Raw genomic sequence first — 23,274 nt, forward strand, 5'->3', positions numbered from 1 at the left:
AGGACATGGAAGGCCCATGAACTTCCAAACAGTCGAATATAAACACATGTGAACTGATTTAATTAGATATGTGCGGTTTGGTCAATATTCATAGTCACAAGGTTTGTCCAAATTTTGTGAAAAAGTTCAGTTCGGGACCCAGACTTCAGGCTAAACATTGTCCCGAACATGAACCCCATTGAAGTCACCCAAAAATGACTGAAAAATGGGGCAAGTAAGGGCTAGAGGGCTGAAAAATTGTGGGAATAACAGGGCAGATGTCCTGCCCACAATGGGCTAGGAAAAGTACTTGGAATAATAACATAACTTTAATAATAATAAAAAAATATTGAAAAAAATAATGTCACAGCGGTTACATTTTCTCTGGGTCTAAAGAGCCAGTTTTTTTTTTTAGCATACAAGAGCATACAAAGCTATGACTCATCAATCTAAAAAGTATAACATTTTATTGTAGAATCAAACATAGAAAACTGCATAGAGGAGAAGAGGCTAAAAACTTAGCCAGATGTAATAATATTCAGGAGAAAAAAGGATCCATACACGTGACAACAAGACTAATCCACATGCAATATAATCCTATCTTTAACGGATAATTGCAGTTATAATATATCTGTTAATCAATATTTATGATCTCAATTAAAGAGTTCTAGATAAACTAATGTCTACCACTTGAAATCAGTGCAATATTCCTGTTAGAATACATAATAGTCGTATCACAATTTGCATACCTTGATATACTAGCTATCCCATACACCTAAGGAAGCGGTCATAGCCCCCCATGCAGTCCAATCCATATGGCCAATGGAAAAGATTTTAAAGACATAAGTGATTTGATATTAGGATCCAAAACATTGTGTATCTTGTGCCATAATGCTACAGTGTGTGGTCGCCTGTCATAGAAACACAACCCTTGAGTTGTGGCAATGGAAAAATCAGACTCTGGATGTTCAGACCCAGTTAGTCATTCTCTCTGTTAAAAGAAGAAATGGGAAACCAGACACCATTCCTCTCACTGTGGTTAAAGATGCTCTGTCTTCAGACCCAGTTAGTCATTTGAGTAAGATTCAGCATCCCCGTTTATGATGATGACCATACCTGCTCCACTACCACAGACAGAACCACAGACAGAAGTAGATGCATCAACCACAACAACCTCAAATTTGTCGGCCTCTTGGGTAACTTGTCCAGCACTATTTATGCAGGGCCTGGGGGCCTACCTAACACAGGGGTCCACCGGTGGATGCATCTGTTCAACTGTGGGCCAGTCTGAGCCTGCCCACATTTACCAAAAATGGTGCAAAATCTGTGAAGTGTGCAGGGTGTGCCTGATTCATGCCCTTGTAGTGGTCTAGACCCATATTCCACAGGTAATTTAAATTCAATGAGGAACCTTGAATGAAAAGTATTTCCTAAAATTATTTTACCCTATATAGTCTATAGCAGGTGGGGATAGGCATTCCAGCCTCTACTGTTCTAAGTTGTGGACCCGTACCAATCCCAAGGATCCCATACTAGGTCAAATTTCTCAACCCTGTAGTGAACAAGTGGCGTTCAGTGTTCTATAGAGTAGATCATAGAAAGATCTACCACTAGAGGCGCTGCTTGTTTCCATTTGCCAAAATTAGGCATATTTCAGCTGTTAAAAGATGTAATAAGAGTTTTGTGCTATGTTTCCCAATCCAACTGGGAAGACATTAAGCAAATATGCAGCCGGCTACGTAGGTATCACTCTGCCCAGCACTGTTTGCCAGTAGGGAACAATGGAGTTAGTGGTAAAAATAATTAGGTATGTTTCCCCCAGACCCACATCTCCAGCGCTCTTGGCTTTTTGAGTATATCTGGTGAAGTAATGCTGTAGTGTGATACCATAGGAGTAAAAGCTCATACTGATTTTTATTGTACTGAATGTATTGGGAGGTTTTGGCCACCTTCTACCATCTCGAGCACCAGATGGAAGTTCTTCCCAGAAAGGCTTTGCACTTGATCATATAGTTGTGGTGGGGAAGATCTTTTGTATACTGATCCGCTAGAACTCTATAGATTGAAGATTAGCCCTGCTGTGGAGGTGCCTCCTTTGACAATCTCTCAAAGTCAGTAGGCTTCGAGACCATCGGGTTGCCATATGTGGAGAAGAGAAAGAACTTGATTTGCAGGTAGATAAAAAGTGAAGGGTAAGGAAGGGGAAAGCTATCTTGTAGATCTGAGAATTCTAATAACTCCCTTGATCTATAATCCACTATGACTGCAAAGCAAAATAGGTCTTTCTTGTGTCATAATTTAGACATCTGTCCTGTAAGACTAGAGGGCAGGCCAGATTATAGAAGAATAAGGTCATGAAATGAGGCTCACAGTACTGCCATATAGCTCTGCTGTGCTGCATGGGACCCAGTAATCGGCAGAGTGGAGGGGTAGAGGCTGTAGCCCACAGAAAGGCATTAGGGTGGAATGGGGTGCTCCACAACATCTTGTTGTGGAATTGTCCGTAAGTGTGTCGCCTAGTAATATTTCAGTAGGTCCAGGACTGCTAGTCTCCCTTTATGTCAGAAGCTGTCTAGACAAATTATGGCGTTTGTGCATCCAAATTTACTGCAGGAGGGAATCCTGGAATGCTCGTAGTGGTCACAAAGGGACCGAGTTTTAAAATAATTAGGAATTTTGGTATAATTGTCCTCTTGTAATAGCTGTCTCAGCTACGTGAAGGGAATTTCTGAATATATAGAGATTTGTAGGTTGAGGTAATATGGATCCCAAGATATTTCACTGCCATTTGTAGTTGGAGCAGAGTAGATTAATGGTATCTGTAGGGATATTAATAGGTAATGCTTCAGTTTTATTCAGGTTGATCTTGTAACCCAAAAGACTATCGTCATAGTCCAATAATTTATGCTAATTTGGTAGGGTTGTGTGGGGTTGGGTAAGAGGGATAGCTTAAAGGACATCTATCACCAGATCAAGGATTGTAAACCAAACATACACACATACTGGTATGTGCCCTCTCTGGCAGGGTCTACTAGCTTCTTATGCCCTTGTTTATAAGAAAAAAGGGCTCAGGAACTATGGAGCCCCTCAGGCTCATTTCATAATCTGAAGCCTTTTTTTCTTAAAAACGAGGGCCTAAGAAGCAAAAAACAAGAGCAGATCCTCTCAGAGGGGGCACACACCAGTATGTCCATGTGCTTGGTTTACAATCATTAATCTGGTGATAGATGTCCTTTAAATTCCTTGTCCCTTAGCATCCCATTAATATCTACAGACAGTCTGATAACCGCTGCCAAGGGTTCTATGCACAGTACAAACAGCAACGGGGAAAGCGGGAAACCCTGCCGTGTACCGTTCCGAATTCAAATGAATGGCCATCCTTGTAATATTCTGGGGACTTTTTTTGGATTTTCTGCTGGATAGGTGAATCTTAGCATTTTTTTCTTATTCATACGTGTGGCATTTGGTCTTCAGTGAATTTGCAACTTTTTGAACAAATGTCTCCAAAAGTCGCAGGCATCCTGAGATTTGCGCCAGCATTTGTGACTTTTTTGAAAAGCTTTCACCTCTGGATTTAGGTGATAAATCAGGGAACACTACAGAAAACTAGAAATTGGCCAAGTTATAGGCAGTTATAGGCGCAATAAAAGTGCAAATGAACACAAACACCATGAAACGTTTGATACGTTTTCCATAGGCTCCCCAAATCTAAACCACAATGCATTCTTACAGAACATTTCTTAAGTTTATAAATAGCTGTTAAAACAATTCCTAGCTACAATTTTTTTTAAATTTGCCCTGTGTCACTATAAGTGGTTATAACTTTGGAACGCTTTAACATATCAAAGTGATTTTGAAACTGTTTTCGTGTGACACATTGTACTTCGTGTTAGTTAAAAAAATTTTGGTAGTATGTTTTGCATTTATTTATGAGAAAATCAGATATTTGGTGAAAATTTGGAAAAATTCTCAATTTTCGAAATTCGAAATGTTCTACTTTTTCCACACATGAGTCATAACACCAAAAAACATAATAACTAACATTCACCGAATGTCTACTTTATGCCTCCGTGGTTTTTTTTATACATACTATCATTTTTGTAAGATGTTAAGGGGCTTTGAACGTCAGGTGCAATTTTTCACATTTTCATTAAAAAAGCAAAATCCTGCTACTGAGGGACCTGATCGGGTTTGAAGTCACTTTGAGAGGCCTAAATAAAAGTAAAACCCCATAAATTACTCCATTAAAGAAACTACACCCCTCAACGTACGTAGAACAACTTTTATGAAGTTTGTTAACCCTTTAATTGTTAACTTGCTCAGTGTGTCGCAGCCGGGTCCTGCCCCTAGGATTGGCAGTCTGGGGCTCCGATCGCGGGTGTTAGAGGCGGGTGTTGGCTATAATATATAGCCGACACCCGCAGCTTCTGAAGTTTGACGTACTATTACTGCAAATTACAGGAACACACCTCCCGCCATTAAGTAATAGTACGTCAAATGTCGGGAAGGGCTTAATAGGTTTTTGACAAACTTCTCTAAAAATAAAACAATGGCCCAAATATATCAATAGTGGTGCAAACTTCCTTAGTGTAGTTTGCATCTGATAATCCAATAGTGTGCACGCTCTTAGTAAATCTGGTGTGTTATCAGGTTGTTCACAGTTGCACTTTTTTTGTTGTTGCACTTTGCTTCATGCTGTTGTGACAGAATTGTGGCGCAGCTCAGTAATAATTGTCTCTCAAACTCTAACTAAGCACTAGTCTAATTAAGGTGAACACTTTTCTAAAGTGCAACCGCGACACAAAAGTGCAACAGACAATAAATACATGTGCATGCTCCAAAGACAAAAACTGGTGCAGATACAATGATATACAGAGTAATGGGGAAGCAGCATGGAATAGGGGAGGGAAGTATCACTTAAAAAAATGTAAAAAAAAAAATAAAAGCTTAGATGTAGAAGTCTTTTCATTTTATTCCTCTTCTATGACATAACTCTGTTTATTATCCCTGTACTGTATGCATTGTCTCTGTAGCCTTTTGAATGTGCTGCTAAAAGTGTCATTTAGCGGGGACACCATTTCAAGTTTTAATATGGGGGGGCCCTAGTTATGCTCCAGGATAGAGGGTTACAATAAAATTGAAAAATCTTACTTGTTTGTCTTCCTCCATGCTACTGAACAGTATACAGTGTGATCAAATATTGTTACAGTTATATGAAAACTGGATTCCTGCAAATATTTTTGCGGCAATGCAATGTAGGATAAAATGCTTTCAACAAGTTTTTAGCATTTGACTTTAGTAATAAAAATCAGTCTACTTGAAACACTTACTAGCACAGCACTGTGTCTAGAGCACTATAGAAATGGAATGATAGATGATAATATTAGAGCACTGTTATTTTCCTATTTTGAAGAGCAGGAGGAACACTTTCTTAGAATTTGTCAATCTCATATATGGCTATTTGTTTTCTTAGGTGTCAGTTCAAGCAACCTGTGTGACCCTGACAGCTATGAGTGTGGATCGCTGGTATGTGACCGTATTCCCACTACGCTCTTTGCGTCAGAGGACTCCTCGTGTGGCTGCCACTGTAAGCCTAGGAATCTGGATAGGTAACTAACAAAGCTTCTTCACAATTTTTATTTGATGGCAGAATAAACAAGAGTAGAAGGCACATCGAATAAAACAAGTACAGGCAGTCCATGGGACACTTACAAGATAGGTTCATTAGGTTTGTAAAGTTGAATTTGTATGTAAGTATGCAGTGGTATACTTTATTCTTATAGCTCCAGACAAAAAAAAATTGCTTCTGTGGCAATTGAATTTTTAACATTTTTTGCTGTCATGAGAACAAGGATTATCAACAAACTTGATTAAAGACACCTTACAACTGATCATTGCAGCCTGGGACTATAATAAAGCATCCAGAGATCTTCACCAGAGGTCACAGTGGGCAGAGAGGTCCATCTCTAGCTAGGGGTCATCTGTAAGTTGGTTCCTTCAGTCAGGGACCACCTGTATACACAAGTCATTACAAATAACCTTTATATAACAACTGTGCAATGCACTTTTATTAGCTTCATAAATATATCTTTCTTGTTTTCAATGCAAGTTAATTTAGAGAGAATTAATGTGCAAAATGTGTCACCTATTTTCTCCTTTTTACACTCCAAGGTGTGTAAGTTATTGTGTAAAATGGGGCTACTGCACCAGCACCTTAATTTGCATAAAGATAAAAACTGAAATTTCTCATAAATGAGGAATCATAGGGAAACAGTTAAGGTATGTTTAGATTCATAAACGTTTGTAGCGGAGTTGGTAGGTGGTAGAGTCTTTAATAGTGCCTATCATAATGTAGTATGATCATGAATCAAGTGGTTTGTGTAGTGTTATTTGTAAATATTCTGTTTACTTAATTCAATTCATGAAGAAGACATTTTATACATCCCCTACCGGGGCCTAGCCTTTTCTTGGTGGCCTGGAGGCAGCCGAGGTCCAGAATACCGGAGTGGCTGGCTAGTGCGGCCTTGGGCATGCTGTGGTCACGGTGCTTGGTATGGGGAACAGAGGGCTGTCCTACAGCCTGGAAGGTCTCCAGCAGGTGTTGTGTACAAGAAATATGGAGGGAGAGGCTGATGTACTGATTCTCCCTGGGACAACCGCTGAGTGTCTGTAAGATATGTCCCTGGGTAATCGATGGGGAAGCCTGTGGTGGCAAGCAGCCGTATCAGACGGAGGCCACATTGTGCAAATAAACTTACAGTGTTTTATTGAACAGCAGTCAACGGATAAAAACGGTTAACAGCAGATTTAGGTTGCTGGAGTGGTCATGGAGAGTGGTCTGCGGTAAAGGTGCACACAGCCTGATAGTAGATGCAGGCTCAGATGGTTCAGGTGGAACTGCCTCCAAGTGGTGGAAGTTGCTGTTCTAGGTGCCAGGCAGCAGACCTGAGGCACTGGAAGTTCCTGGGATTGATATCTGTGGCAGCACTAGCATATGCTGCTCACTTTCTCCTGACTGACTCTGCAGTCTGCCTGAACAGACTGACTAGACTGAACCTGAGAATTAACCATGTGCTCTCATCCAGCAGGGCTTTTGATACTCCACCTCGTCAGGTGATAGCACCTCTCCAATCACACTCCAGCTTCCATAACAGACAGATCATTGGCTAATTACATAGAACAGTTAACTGTTGCCTTTCCAGGCAGTATCTACAGCTGCAATTACACAATACCCAGGTTCCAGAACCTTTCTAGAGGGTTTGCGACCCCCCCTAACAGCTCCTGACCTGGACCACATATGGCCAGAAGAGGAGATTTATCAGGGATTATATTCCAGAAATGCAAGTATTTCTCCCTACACACCATCTCCATGCCAAAGGGGAGTGGAGAAACATAAAGGGGGGCAAGGATGTTGGGGAGTGGGCCTGTGCACTTGCTGCAGCAGGCATACTTTCACAATTTAAATTAAGCCTGCTGCACATATTTCTAGGTGACATAGGACCTGGCAATCATGATTAAGTCAGCATGATGAAACACATAGGTCTGATGTGTGCCATTCCTACATTGATACATAATGGATTTTAGAGTTGAAAAATAAAGAACTACTGATTTTATCGGCATCCCTAGTGAGAAGTGCTGGATTTGTTTCTTGAATGTTTCGTTTGCTGTTCCGTGGAGGGCTTGCACGTTAGTCTGAGCAACGGGAGGATTGTTGGATTCAAGACAACCTCGAGAGTGAGCTGGCGTTTTGTATTTTTTGTATATTATTGTGCTTGTTTTGTGCACATGCTACTGAAGGACTCTGGGGGGTGTTACAGGTTCTGACATCATGACCCTGGAGCCCTTCGGCTACACCTGCTGCCTCCACTGCTCCCCTCTACTTATAGAGTAGCACACAGCTGTGCATTGGAGGGGCATTACATACAGTATTTGCGAGTATTTCCAAGGGCTGGTGACCCTCCAATGCACTGCCATCTGCTACTCTCTGTGTGTAAGTATAGAAGTAGACGGCAGTAGGAAGGAGCAGAGGAAGTAGCAGGCGTAGCTGAAGAACTCTGGGAGCATAAACATCATTTGCATAAACATAAAAGTAATATTTATATAAAATGAGCAGGCTAATATCCCTAATAAAGGGATGTTTGGTATAAAAATTTTAACCTCTACAAAGCACTTTTGTTTTTTTCTACCATAGAGTTTTAACTGAAACGAGTGAATGCACCCTGTTGTTGAATTATCCGTCATTGGATATACTCTGAAGCTGTAGCATCATTACGTAATACATTTTAATCTATTTACAATAAACTTTTAAAAACTCATTTATTTTTAGTAGACATTAGAATACAATCGAAAAATGTGTTCATCCCCAAAGAAAAATTGCATTGTTTTTAATGTAGTCTGGCTTCATAAAAATATATTGGGAATATGAACATCTGATTCAAAAGTCATAGTACCAGAGGTGGGATGGTTAAATGCGGTTGCTAAAATCCTAGGCAGCTTGGAAAGCTAGAGAGAAACATGGCAGAGTACCAGCCCCAGTTTGATGCAGCAAAGCATGCGTCTAGCCAGGGCCGGTGCTAGACAAAGTGGGGCCTTGGGCAAAACTAAAAGTGGGGCCCCAAAATAAAACTCCCTTTAGTATGGAAAAACAAGCTGTAATATTAGAGAATTTTATAGGAGATAGATGATAGGGAGATTGATGGGCAGCATGGTGGCTCAGTGGTTAGCACTACAGTCTTGCAGCAGTTTCCTCCCACACTCCAAAAAATTACTGGCAGATTGATTAGACTGTGAGGGGACAGGGACCAATTTGGCAAGCTCTGTGCAGTGCTGCGGAATCTGTGTGCGCTATATAAATAAAGAAATTATAATTATTATGATAGAAGTTAAATATGAAAGTTGATAGAGATTTCTAGATGCAGAACTATAAAGTAGATTATATATACAGTAGAAGAGAAATAGAAGATTAATAAATAGATAGAGAATAAGCGAGTTATAAAAATGGTCAGATTATAGGAGACAGATAACTAGACAGATAGATACAGGCGGTCCCCTACTTAAGGACACCCGACTTACAGACAACTCATAGTTACAGACGGACCCCTCTGCCCACTGTGACCTCTGGTGAAGCTCTCTGGATGCTTTACTATAGTCCCAGACTGCAATGATCAGCTGTAAGATGTCTGTAATGAAGCTTTATTGATAATTCTTGGTCCAATTACACCAAAAATTTTGAAACTCCAATTGTCACTGGGGCAAAAGAAAAAAAATTGTCTAGAACTTCCATTATAAAATATACAGTTTCGACTTACATACAAATTCAACTTAAGAACAAACCTCCAGACCCTATCTTGTATGTAACCCGGGGACTGCCTGTATATAGACAGGAAATGGATGATAAGCATCTTCAACCAGGAATTCAACCAAAGGGTATTAACCCTTTCACCGCCCAGTATTTCTGGATTTTTTTTCTCGTTTATTGACCAGAGCAATTTTTACAATTTTTACATTTACTCTAAATATTGGGGTTGGTTCTCATGCTGTATTTCTGTATAGAAATTGGTTATAGGGCTGTATTTATGCCAAAGTAAGCAGAGTTATTTCCACATAGAATACTACAACTCCTGTGAGCCATCAGTTCTCAGTTCTAGCTTCTCCCTCTCATGCTCTTTTTCCAGTGATCTTTGAGGTAATGATGTAATAGTGTGCTCTGTTAACACAGTAATGGCAACTAATGAACAACATGTTTCTATCAGCTTCTATATCTGTGAGTGTAACTGCAGCAAATTACCTCAGCCCCTCTGACATGCCCTCTGACGACACTTGCCATACTGGATGTGTCACCTCTGTGTCCTCACTGCAATGCTTCACCCCAAACAGTTTCTGGAGTAACTAGAAAACTAAATCATATCATCCAGTAGCTGGGTGAGAGGGGGCACTAAAAGCACATATGTCTCATATAACTCATAACTAGAGATGAGCGAACAGACTCGTTCGAGCTTGATGCTCGTTTGAGCATTAGCGTACTCGTAACTGCTCGTTGCTCAGACGAATACTTCGCCAGCTCGAGAAAATGGCATCTCCCGCCATTTTTATTTTTGTCGGCCAGAAACAGAGCCAATCACAATCCAGCAGGAGACTCTGCACTCCACCCAGCATGACGTGGTACCCTTACACGTCGATAGCAATGGTTGGCTGGCCTGATCAGGTGACCCTGGAATAGACTAGCCCCTGCCCGCGCTGCTCGCATCATTCCCTGTCTGGATGCCGTTAGGGAGAGAGCTGCTGCTGCTGCAGGGATAGCGTTAGGCTGTTATATTAGCTTACTGTTAGGCAGGAGTGAGTCTACAAGAACCCAACAGCCCTTCTTAGGGCTAGAATAGTGTTATATTTTATTTCTTTTTTGTTTGCTTGTGGCTGGCCTTGCTGGCACTAGTAGTGCAGCAAGTACCATATTGTGACGAATTTGCAGGGAGACTTGCGAACGTTATATTTAGCTCTTAGTGACACACATATCCATCTCAAACACCTAAGTGGGACAATTTATTAGGGGTTTGATTGAATCAGGCACAGTCTGCTTTTTCTTTTTTTTTTTACTTTTCTTTTTTTTATAACTCAAAGTCATCAGGCACAGCACAAAATCCAGTTGTGTGCTGTCAGTGTAGGCTAGAAACTAGCCATACGAGAACCCAAACAGCCCTTCTTAGGGCTAAAATAGCGTTATATATTTTATTTTTGGTTGATTTGCTTGTGGCTGGCCTTGCTGGCACTAGTAGTACAGCTAGTACTATATTGTGACGAATTTGCAGGGAGTCTCGTTCTGTTTAGCTCTTAGTGACACACATATCCATCTCAAACACCTAAGTGGGACAATTTATTAGGGGTTTGATTGAATCAGGCACAGTCTGCTTTTTCTTTTTTTTTTTACTTTTCTTTTTTTTATAACTCAAAGTCATCAGGCACAGCACAAAATCCAGTTGTGTGCTGTCAGTGTAGGCTAGAAACTAGCCATACGAGAACCCAAACAGCCCTTCTTAGGGCTAAAATAGCGTTATATATTTTATTTTTGGTTGATTTGCTTGTGGCTGGCCTTGCTGGCACTAGTAGTACAGCTAGTACTATATTGTGACGAATTTGCAGGGAGTCTCGTTCTGTTTAGCTCTTAGTGACACACATATCCATCTCAAACACCTAAGTGGGACAATTTATTAGGGGTTTGATTGAATTAGGCACAGTCTGCTTTTTCATTTCCTTTTTTTTTTTTCAAAACTTAAAGTCATCAGCCACAGCACAAAATCCTGTTGTGTCCTGTCAGTGTAGGTTAGAAACTAGCCATAGCAATAGGATAGCATTGTTTTGTTAAAAAAACAAAAACACAAAAAAACACCCAAAAAACACCAAAAAAATTTACAGTTTACACTTTAATTTTGAAAATGTTGAACCCGAGGGCTAGGGGTAGAGGACGAGGGCGTGGGCGTCCAACTACTGCAGGGGTCAGAGGCCGTGGTACTGGGCGGGGTGAGACACCACCTGCTGATGAGGGAGCAGGGGGACGCCGCAGAGCTACACTCCCTAGGTTCATGTCTCAAGTTACTGGAACTCGTGGTAGAGCACTGTTGAGGCCAGAACAGTGCGAACAGGTGATGTCGTGGATTGCGGACAATGCTTCTAGCCGTTTGTCCACCAGTCAGTCTTCCACGCAGTCCACCCATGTCACCGAAATCAGCACTCCTCCAGCTCCTCCACCTCAGCCTCCTTCCCCACAGTCTGCCCCCTCCCAGGAAAATTTGGCATTTGGCATACTCTGAGGAACTGTTTTCTGGACCCTTCCCAGAGTCACAAACCACTTGTCCGGTTGCTGCTGAGCTCTTTTCCGATGCTCAGGTTTTCCACCGATCGCAGTCTGTGGGTGATGATGACATTGTTGACGTAGTGGAATAAGTGTCTAAAGAGGTGTCGGACGTTGAGGAGACACGGTTGTCAGACAGTGGTTAAGTTGTTGTCAGGGCAGGAAGTCCGAGGGGGGAGCAGACCGAGGGATCGGAGGATGATGAGGTGACAGACCCAAGCTGGGTTGATAGGCCGGGTGAACACAGTGCTTCTGAGACGGAGGCGAGTCCTCGATGAGAACAGGTTGGAAGAGGCAGTGGTGGGGCCAGACGGAGAGGCAGGGCCAGAGCTGGTGCATCAGCGCCAAATGTTTCATGTAGTGAAGCTCCCGTGGCGAGGGCTAGATTTTTGGTAGTCTGGAGGTTCTTTAAAGAAACACCGGATGACCGACGGACTGTGGTGTGCAACCTGTGCCACACCAGGATCAGCAGGGGTTCCACCACTACCAGCTTAACCACCACCAGTATGCGCAGGCATATGAATGCTAAACACCCCACTCAATGGAACCAAGGCCGTTCACCTCCGGCCGGGTACACCCCTGCTACTTCCCCTGTGTCACCTGCTGTCTCTGCTAGTCAGCCCTCTGCCCAGGACCACGGCCTAAACACCTCCCGTGCGAAAACCACACCTTCGCCTCCACGATCCTCCACAGCATCCACCAATGTCTCCATGCGCAGCGTTCAGCTTTCCATACCCCAGGCGCTGGAGCGCAAGAGGAAGTACAGTGCAACCCACCCACACGCCCCAAGCCCTCAACGTCCACATCTCCAGACTACTTAGCCTGGAGATGCTGCCCTATAGGCTGGTAGAGACCGAGGCCTTTCGCAACCTCATGGCGGCGGCCGCCCCTCGGTATTCGGTCCCCAGCCACCACTACTTTTCCCGATGTGCCGTCCCAGCCCTGCACCAGCACGTCAGACAACATCATCCATGCCCTGACCAACGCCGTTTCTGACAAGGTCCACCTGACCACGGACACGGGGATGAGTGCTGCCGGGCAGGGCCACTATATATCACTGACGGCACATTGGGTTAAATTGGTGGAGGCTGGAACCGAGTCTGACCCTGGGGCTGGTCATATACTGCCGACGCGGAGGATTGCGGGGCCTACCTCGGTCCAGGTCTCTCAGGCCTACTATGCCGCCTCCTACTCCCACCCCTCCTCCACCTCCAAATTACCATCCGTGGGCATGGCGCCATCAGTCGGTAGCTCTAGGCACAGCAGCAGTGCCGTCGCTAAGCGACAGCAGGCAGTGCTCAAACTGCTGAGCCTAGGCGATAAAAGGCACACCGCCCAAGAGCTATTACAGGGCATCACGGCGCAGACTGATCTGTGGCTGGCACCGCTGAACCTGAAGCCAGGCATGGTTGTGTGTGACAACGGCGTTGGTACTCTGGCGCATATGGCAGATTTCATGCTAGGCTGCCTATCCTGTGACCCTCGCGTTCAAAGAATTTATTCCAGCACAAATTACTGGGTATTCACTCTCCTGGACCCACGGTACAAGCAAAATCTTTCCACTCTCATCCCTGGAGATGAAAGGAGTGTGAGAATGCATGAATACCAGCAGGCCCTGGTGCACAAGCTGAAACAGTATTTCCCTTGTGACAGCGCTAGTGGCAGAGGGCGTACTTCTGCGGGACAAGTAGCGAGGGAGAGTAGGCGAGCAGGCAGCTTGTCCAACACTGGCAGGGGTACGCTTTACTAGGCCTTTGCCAGTTTTATGTCACCCCAGCAAGACACTGTCACCTGTCCCCAGTCTCGGCAGAGTAGGGCTGATCTTTACAGAAAGATGGTGAGGGAGTACGTAGCTGACCATACCATCGTCCTAAATGATCACACAGCTCCCTACAACTACTGGGTTTCAAAGCTGGATATGTGGCCCGAACTGGTGCTGTACGCCTTGGAGGTTCTTGCCTGCCCTGCTGCTAGCGTGTTGTCTGAGCGGGTTTTCAGTGCAGCTGGTGGCATCATCACCGATAAGCATACACGCCTGTCGACTGACAGCGCTGACAGGCTGACGCTTATCAAGATGAATCAAGCCTGGATTTCTCAGGATTTCCATTCTCCACCAGGTGAAAGCAGTTCAACCTGAATAATGTATGCACTCCTCCTCCTCCTCATTTTCCTCCTTCTCCTCCTCTTTTACACTAAAGCAGAGGAAACTGGTTATTTTTTGCCAGGGCCAACTAGCTCTTGGTATAGTACTCTATGTATTTAATTTTTCTGGAGGGCCACCTACCTGGTCCTCTGTTTTAAACAATTTTTGGACTGCCACATACAGGCACTCAATCTATTTAATTTTTCTGGAGGACCAACTACCTGCTCCTCTGGTTTGAAAACTTTTTTGGACTGCCACATACAGGCACTATCCAAATTTAATTGTCTCCATGGCAGCCTCCACACGTCATCTTTATAGCTGCCTCCACACGTTGTCTCCATTGCTACCTCCACACATCATCTCCATGGCTGCCTCCCAAAGTCGTCCATATAGCTGCCTCCATACATCGTCCCCTTAGCAAACGAGCTGTGTCAGGCAGAATTTTGGGTTGTTTTCATGGCTTCCACATCAAACTTGTTCACTTTGTCGCCACCCTGCTGTGTTATCCACAAAATATACTGGCAAACTCATTTACCGATATTATTTCAGCGCTTCTTGCGCATCTGTTTACATTCCCCTCACCCGCCATATCCAAAACTTATAAGAACAGTACTACACTTGATCTTGTCCAAAAGGTTCTTAGAAGTGCTGTTTGTAACCCCCGCCTGCTTTGAAAATTATAATTTTTTCAAAGTAAACGCTTCTGGCCCCCAGGCCCATTTTGGGTGGGGAGGAGCCGAGAGACAGGGGCTTGGACAGGCGAAAGCTCGCCTGGCAGCGGACCGCCAGCTCCATCCAAAGATTAGGCAGCCTCAGAGGCATCAATGCATGCTGCCCCTGCTGTTTCCTGTCCATTTCGCCTCCACGATCCTCCCCAGCGTCCACCAATGTCTCCATGCGCAACTTTCAACTGTCCCTACCCCAGACGCTGGAGCGCGAGAGGATATATAGCACATCATCCCATTATCAAACGAGCTGTGTCAGACAGAATTTTCAGGTGTTTCACCAGATACATAATGGAACTCGGCGCATCTGCAAGCCATCAAGTGAATACGTGGGGTGTGGCAGCAATTCATAACGCAATTCATGCAGTTTGGCCGTGACAACTCCGGATGAATGTGCTGGTGCGTTATAGTGTTGAAACAGCACCTTCTTTTTCGCCAAATGCGTCCGTGTCTCCTTCAATTTTATGTCGAAGCGGTCCAATAACTCACTGTAGTATTGTCCAGTGATCGTTCTTCCTTTTTCTGAAAAATCCATGAGTATGACGCCATTCGCCTTTTTTGGAGCAGATTCACTGGCAGAAATCCATTGTTTTGATTGTTGCTTAGCTTCTGGTGTGTAAGGATGGTGACAACATGATGCAAAAACTCCTTTGGATCTCGCTTAAATTGCTCCAAACACAGCTTAGAAATTAAGCATCTGCTTGTTGTCCACCGCGAGAAATTGCGGCACCCATCGGACTGACAATTTTTTAATCGCCAACAATTGTGTAAAATATTAATTGCCGTACCGCTCAACACACCTACTGCCTATGCTACTTCGTGCATTTTTGTTTGTCGATCAGCGAGTATCATGTTGTGGAATTTTTGAATGATTTCCTCGGAAACCACATTTGCCGGGCATCCTGGTCGCTATTTTTACTATTTGTCAGACCCGCTAGGGTACTTTAACCCTAGGTTGTCTGATGTGGGGTATGGAGTATATGGGGATTTTCCTCCTCATCGCAAATCACACATTGTAATGAAATGGTTAAAATGAGACAGCCTTGGGTCTTCGGAAGACCCAAAGCTGTCATGGTGACCGATCGCGGGCTCCCGATCCTGTCACGGGGATCGGTGATTGGCACCAGGATGGCGGCGTCCATGCGCCAACCGCCAGCTTTGTAATATGCAGTGAAGACTACCGCCTATGGAGAGGGCTCAGCCCGTGAGTTCTCTCTATGTACCCACATCCGACATGCACTGTATGATTATGGTTCATGTTGTTAAGGGGTTAAAGGTGTATTCCAGGAATATCACTGTTGGATAAAAAAAAACCCTAGATAAATGAATACAACAAAACTCTGTTGTATTGAGCTAAAATAGTTTGCTTTTATGATTGATAAAATCTTATGGCCTTTCTAAAGTAAGTTGAGTTATCTCCAGATAGCTACCACAGGACACTACAATTCCCATAAGTCATCAGTTCTCAGTAACAGCTCCTCCCTCTCATGCGCTGCTCCTAGTGATCTAACAGACTCTCCTACTATGTTACCATTGCAATGATGTGTGTAACTGCCATCACTACGCAATAGGGCATATTTACTTACACGCCCCTCGCGCAATACCCGATCTGGAATGTCTGACGATAATGAACTCTGCACGATTCACTTAGAAGTGCATTTTTCTTTAATCATTACATTACAATCATTAATCATTACAGTATATGTCCTTAGCAAACTTTAAATAACAATGAATTACATATTAAATTATATTTTGATGACCTATTTAAATATCAATAATGCTTATTGCTGCAAAACATCATTAAAGTAAATCTAGCACTAGGGGGGCATGGCCGCCAGTGCATGGAGTGAGACGTGTCTCTTTGAGCTTCATGTTCCCCGACCTAAAACCAGCACACTGCGGCTATTTCACAGAGTGAATTCGTCATTACTAGCACAGCTAGTGACCCTCTTCCAGAACACAGCATGGAGAAGTCTAAAAAGAAGACAGGACCCACAAAACTTACAGAGTTTTTCCCTTGCACGAGGTCTCAAAATGATGGCGGCGGCATGAGAACTGAAGTGTCATCATCGCAGCTCACGGGATCTCCGGGCCCTTCGAGACAGTCCTCAGTAGCTTCATCTCCAGCTCTAACCACCCAGCGAGATCTAAGGAGCCCAAGGCTATAGGACCAGAAGACGCCGATAAGCTCTCCGGGCCACTACTCCTCCCTGCAGCACAGGGTGTATAAGGTGAGTCAACAGCAGCAAAACTCCCCTCTGGCATTATCCACTAATTCCCCTATGTTTAAGCCAGTGTCAGAAGATTTATTAAAGACACTTATGGGCGAGTTGCGTCTTCCCTTCACCATGACATACAAACAGCCCTACAGACATTTCAGAGTGAGTGTGTGGTACTAAGAGAACTTACTGCCCACGTGGAATCTAAAATGGCGGAGCTCACCTCAGCTCGTAATGAGCTGGTATATCTCAGCAACAACTTAGGGGAGGAGGTGAAAGGATTGTGCCTAAAGTTGGCTGATATAGAGGATAGGTCCCGTAGGAACAATGTTAGGTTTTGTGGGATCCCAGAATCCGTCAAACCTGAAGCTTTAGAGGAATTCTTAACTGATCTATTTGTAGCCTTACTCCCGGATACCCTACAAGCTGACCGGGTCGACCTAATCGACAGGGTCCACATGCTACCTAAGGCCAAGGAGCTCCCACCATCGATCATATAAATGGGGATTCCCCGTAAAATTGATAGTAAGCAAGGTAGGCAGAAAAATTGTGTCAACAACCCGATGAAACTTCAGCAAGGAACGAAGGAACTCCTGACACAGCTTCAATGTCTCCTCGTGTGGAAGAAGAATGGCTTTAGGTACTTGTAACAGTTGAACAGTCTCTTGGAAAGACCCTAAAGTAATATTGAGGCTTACCTGATTGGCCAACATTAGATAGTTCTAAATCAGTAAATAATGATAGTGGCTCAGAGTTATTTGAATTGGTGCATGGAGAAACGCTGTTAGATGTTTGGAGACTGCAACATCCCCAAGAAAGGGATTACTCATTTTACTTACAACCACATAAAACATATTCACTTGATTTATTTTTAGTTGATCACCTGTTATTTACGCGGATTAAATGGTCTAAAATAGATACAATATCTTGGTCAGACCACACCCCCATCCACATGGAAATTGAAGAACAATTTGATAAGCCTTGATCTGCCCAAAGTAGACTACCTAATTTCTTATTGCATTACAAGGCATTTAAAGATCAAACCTTGTCCACATTAAAGGAGTTCTTCACTGACAATGGTAATGAAGAGATATCAAAAGAAATGTTATGGTGTGCGCATAAAATGCACATGAGAGGGCATTTTAAAAGTAATGGGGCAACAAATAAAAGGATTAATGAGGAAAAATATTTGCATGTTTTATCTGCATTGACGCTTCTCCATGCACTAAATAAATACTCAGTCTGCCAACATAGGGTAGGATTGATAAATGAGCTACAACATGAATTAAAGGCATTGGACTCTCATAAGTATGAACAAGCATTAAATAAAATGAAAGTAAAACACTACTCATTAGGAAACAAAGCAGGAAAAGTGTTAGCAGCGCAACTTAAAAAGAGAGAAGCATCGAATAGGGTCCCGTTTATACTTAAAAAAAATAATTAAAAAATTTTTGATCCACAATATATGACGGAAGTCATGGCGGAAAAATATTAGACTTTGTGTAATTTAAAAGAAGATAGAGATACTCCTCAGCCACATAACTCAGGAATTCAGAAATCTCTAGATTCAGTTAACCTACCAGCGCTAACAACAGATCAAGCTAATTCTGTGTGCGAATAAATAACTGCGTCCAAAATATCAAAGGCGATTAAGTCCCTGAAGAATAATAAAGCTCCAGGTCCAGATGGGCTAACAAATGATTACTACAAAACATATTCTTCTATTTTGGTACCCCATTTAGTTAAAGTGTTTAATGAGGCCCAAGTTATGGGCAAATTTCCCAAAGAGATGCTAATAGCATCTATTAGTACACTACCAAAGCCAGGTAAAGCTCCAGATAGACCCTCAAATTTCCGCCCTCTCTCTCTCTTGAACACTGATCTTAAATTGTATTAAAAAATAATAGCAGACAGGGTGGCCCTTCTCCTGCCGAAGCTCATACACAAAGGTCAGGTGGGTTTCGTCAGGGGAAGGGTCACCTTTTATGGCACCAGAAGTTTTATAGATCTAATTATGTAGAACAAACTCAAACACCTTCTCTGCTCCTTTCTTTGGATGCAGAGAAGACAGAGTCCATTGGGGATATCTTAGAGAAGTACTCAGGATATTTGGCTTTTCCCCAATTGCCATAACAAGCGTAATGGCCCTTTGTGCCCATGTCAGGATATTCATCTTTGCCTTTTGTAATTAAAAATTGCACTCGTCAAGGGTGTCCTTTATCACCCTTAATATTTACAATTGTTATGGAACCATTAGCAGAAAGCATAAGGGCATCGGCACATATGCGTGAAATTAAAATAGCAACTCAGGAACACAAATCGGGTTGTTTGCCGATGATGTAATAATTGCTTTGACTGCCCCTATGGATTCCCTTAGGGCAGTTCAGTCTTTATTAAGTAAATTTACCAACATTTCTTATTATAAACTAAACATTTGTATATCACAGATTATAGGTATGCACATCCCAGACAACCTGATTGAAAAAATTAAAACTGATTTTCCCTTCCAATGGGCAACAGATCATATCCCATATTTGAGCATACAATTAGGTTTCCCAACGTCTAAACTCTTAAATCTAAACTGTGCACATCTACTAGGAGAAATTTAAAAGGAATTAGTTACTTATGCTAAAATGTATATTTCATGGGTAGGGAGAGTGGCAGCTATAAAAATGATGGTGTTGCCAAACATTTTGTACGTTTTTATGAATGTCCTTTTACCAATTACTAAAATTTTTCTAAAAATGTTACAAAGCTTATTCAGACCAAACTAGACAATGGTTGATTCAATCTCCCTCCAAGCACTGTGTACATACTGAAAACGTTGTTCATTCCTACACACTGCTAGCAGTGCAACTTTGGGTGGTAGCGTTAAAATGTGCTGTGGTACAATCTACATTCCTTACGACTGTAGCAGGTCTTGATAGATGGAAGTATTATACCAACAGTATATCTGTACTGTCCTTAAAAGTGAAAGACTTACCTTGTAAGTGGATACCTTATTTGGTTGTAGATCTAGATTAAAAAAATTGGATAGATCTAGGGATTAACAATATTGAAGATATCTGGAGGGATGACCATTTATAGGTCTTTTCAGAGATTAACCCCTTAAGGACCAGGCCCTTTTTCGTTTTTGCGTTTTTATTTTTCACTCCCCACCTTCAAAAATCTATAACTTTTTTATTTTTCCATGTACAGAGCTGTGTGATGGCTTATTTTCTGCGTAACAAATTGCACTTCGTAGTGATGATATTAAATATTCCATGCCGTGCACTGGGAAGCGGGAAAAAAATTCTAAATGCAGTGAAAATGATGAAAAAACACATTTGCGCCATTTCTTGTGGGCTTGGTTTTTACAGCTTTCACTGTGCACCCCAAATGACATGTCTATTTCATTCATTGGGTCAATACGATCACGGGGATACCAAATTTGTATAGGTTTTATAATGTTTTCATACATTTACAAAAATTAAAACCTCCTGTACAGAAAAAAAATTCTGCATTTTGCCGTGTTCTTGCGCTAATAACTTTTTCATACTTTGGTGTATGGAGCTGTGGGTGGTGTCATTTTTTGCGACTTCTGATGACGTTTTCAATGCTTCTATTTTTAGGACTGTTCGACATTTTGATCACTTTTTATAGAATTTTTTCTATTTTTCAAAATGGCAAAAAAATGCCATTTGCGACTTCGGGCGCTATTTTCCGCTACGGGGTTTAACGCAGTGAAGAACGGTTATTATATTTTGATAGATCGGGCATTTTCGGACACGGCGATACCTATTGTGTTTATGATTTTTACTGTTTATTTATATTTATATCAGTTCTAGGGAAAGGGGGGTGATTTGAATTTTTATGTTTTTTTAATATAATTTTTTTTTTTTTACTTTTTTTTATTTTTTTTTTTTACTATTTTACAGACTCCCTAGGGTACTTTAACCCTAGGTTGTCTGATTGATCCTACCATATACTGCCATACTACAGTATGGCAGTATATGGGGATTTTGCATACTATCTATTATAATGTGCAGATCGCACATTATAATAGATAGCCTCGATCATGACAGCCTCGGATCTTTGTGTGATCCCAGGCTGTCATGGCAACGGATCGCCGCTCCCCGGTGACGTCACGGGGAGTGACGATCGGAGCCAAGATGGCGGCGCCCACGCGCCGCCGGCTCTTTAATGCCGCCGGCAGCTTTGCCGGCGGCAATCAAAGGGTTAACACCCGCGATCGGTGCAAGCACCGATCGCGGGTGTTAGCGACGGGCGTTTGCTTCATTATGAAGCAAATGCCCGGTGAGTATGAAGAGGGCTCAGCCTGTGAGCCCTCTTCATACTCCCCCATGCGCAGTAAGACGTAAGGGTACGTCTTATTGCGCTATGGGGTTAAATCTCAAATATGGTTCCTAATCAGGATTTTTACAAATATTTATGTTTACGGCATTTCATCTCAAATGTCTTGAAAGACCCCTAAAACCTTGTTTGAATTAGCTTTTTTCCACTCTACAAAATTTGGGTTACAAACAAATTGAAAAGCTTACATTGACCCAAGCACCTCCCCATTTCCAGCAATGGGGTAAAGATCTAGAGATAGAACTTATGATGAAATAGTCAAAATTTGCATCACACTTGGAGATCAGACGTAAAATATATCCTAACACGTCAAATCTCTGCTGGAGATGTAAGGAGCAAAAAGGGACCATATTACACATATTCTGGTTGTGTCCAGGGTTAATAAGTTTCTGGAGCCAGCTGCAATACATAAGACAAAACATAGTAAAGAGCTCAATTCAGTCAAAACCAGCAATAGTTATGCTAGGGGTAGGTTTAGAGGATCTTATATCACAGGAAAGAATTATATCATTTGACAACCATTGCTCTTTCCCTATTGGCTTCATTATGGAAATCAAAAGAGATTCCATCATTTAATGAACTGTCTAGATGCATGAATATAACATGTAACATGGAAAGAATGGTAGCGTTTCAGGATGGAAAACATCTACGGTATATTCTATAAAGCCTCTATAAGCTCTTTAACTAAATAAATGACCTCAAAGAGTTGCAATGTATACTCACATGGGTAAAACCCTAGATTATAAATATGGTGTCAATGTCTCTCTTCTGGAAATATAAATGTAGTCTTGCCTAGTTTGGTTTAAATTGGTTATAAGTTACTATGTATATTATATGCTGATATTACTGTAAATATATAAAAAGTAGAGTGAAAGACACAAATATTTATATGTTTGATGTACGGCACAATGATATATGTATACTGCTTTGTGTATATGATGAAAGCTTTAAAATGTTTTTATTGAAAAAAAAAGTAAAAAGTAAGTCTAGCACTGGTATATAGTTGCATTCACAATTGAGGCTAATGTTAGATTTGTACATTACACTTGTTACAATGATGCAATATTTATTTGTATTGCTGTGTATTAGCTCAATGTGAGCTTGAACAAGCAATCAGAGGATTGCTGGTTCAAGCCAACCTATAAAAAAAGTTTTAAAACAATTAATAAAATCCCCAACAGATTTGTTATTGCCGCATCTGTAATAATCTGTGCAATAAATTGGAAACACTATTGAACCTGCCAGGTAAATGCCATAAAAAAAACCTGAAAAACTTGCAAAAGATATCATATTTTCATCAAATCCCTTCACTAAAGAGTGATCAAAAAAGTTATGTGTTGCAAAATGGTACCACTGAAAAGAACAACACATCATGCAAAAAATAATCCCTTAACCAGCTCTGTCTCCCTAAAATACAAAAGCTATGCCTCCAAAAAAAATGTCAATACTAAAACTATTGAGATTTTCTCTAGGATATTTGTAAAAATTGTAAAAATATATAAAAAACTTTATAAATGAGGTACTGTAATTTTAGTGATCCATACAATAAAGATAACATATTATTTTTATGGTACGCTCAACAGCCCCCAAAAAATCTGAAACCAGATTTGATGATTTTCTTTTCCTCCATACATTAAAGAGTTAATAAATTCTCACAAATAAGCTAAAAATAAAGATTGAATAGCCCTTAAAAAGTAACAATGCAAATCTTCTCTGAATGGCGCATACCTTAAATGCCATTGTGTGCACCAATACAACAGGTTACCATCACATTTTGGGTATTGGCATACTCAGGAAAAATTGTGTATTAAACTTTGTGAAGCGTTGTGTTATTTTATCCAACGAGAATGTGTAAGTTGTTTGAAAAATACCGTCATTTAGCCAAAGAAATTAAAATGTCAAAATGTAACCCCTGTGAAACAATGAAATGGATTACAAAATGCAAAGTGTTGTTTTACATATGTTGATGGGTGTAGTTTCTAGAATGGGTTAAGTTATAGGGTTTTACTA

At 41.8% G+C, this 23,274-nt stretch overlaps 1 protein-coding gene across 1 annotated transcript in view; it reads left to right on the forward strand.

Moving 5' to 3' along the window:
* KISS1R (KISS1 receptor) overlaps positions 1-23,274 on the forward strand; it is a 240,970-nt gene that overhangs the window by 167,454 nt on the left and 50,242 nt on the right. Inside the window, exon 3 of the mRNA XM_072126562.1 lies at positions 5,453-5,588. Within this exon, the coding sequence (XP_071982663.1) occupies positions 5,453-5,588 (136 nt within the window). The remainder of the gene's footprint in view (positions 1-5,452; positions 5,589-23,274) is intronic.

Source organism: Engystomops pustulosus, chromosome 1, assembly GCF_040894005.1.
Source record: "Engystomops pustulosus chromosome 1, aEngPut4.maternal, whole genome shotgun sequence".
Taxonomy (NCBI): Eukaryota; Metazoa; Chordata; class Amphibia; order Anura; family Leptodactylidae; genus Engystomops; species Engystomops pustulosus.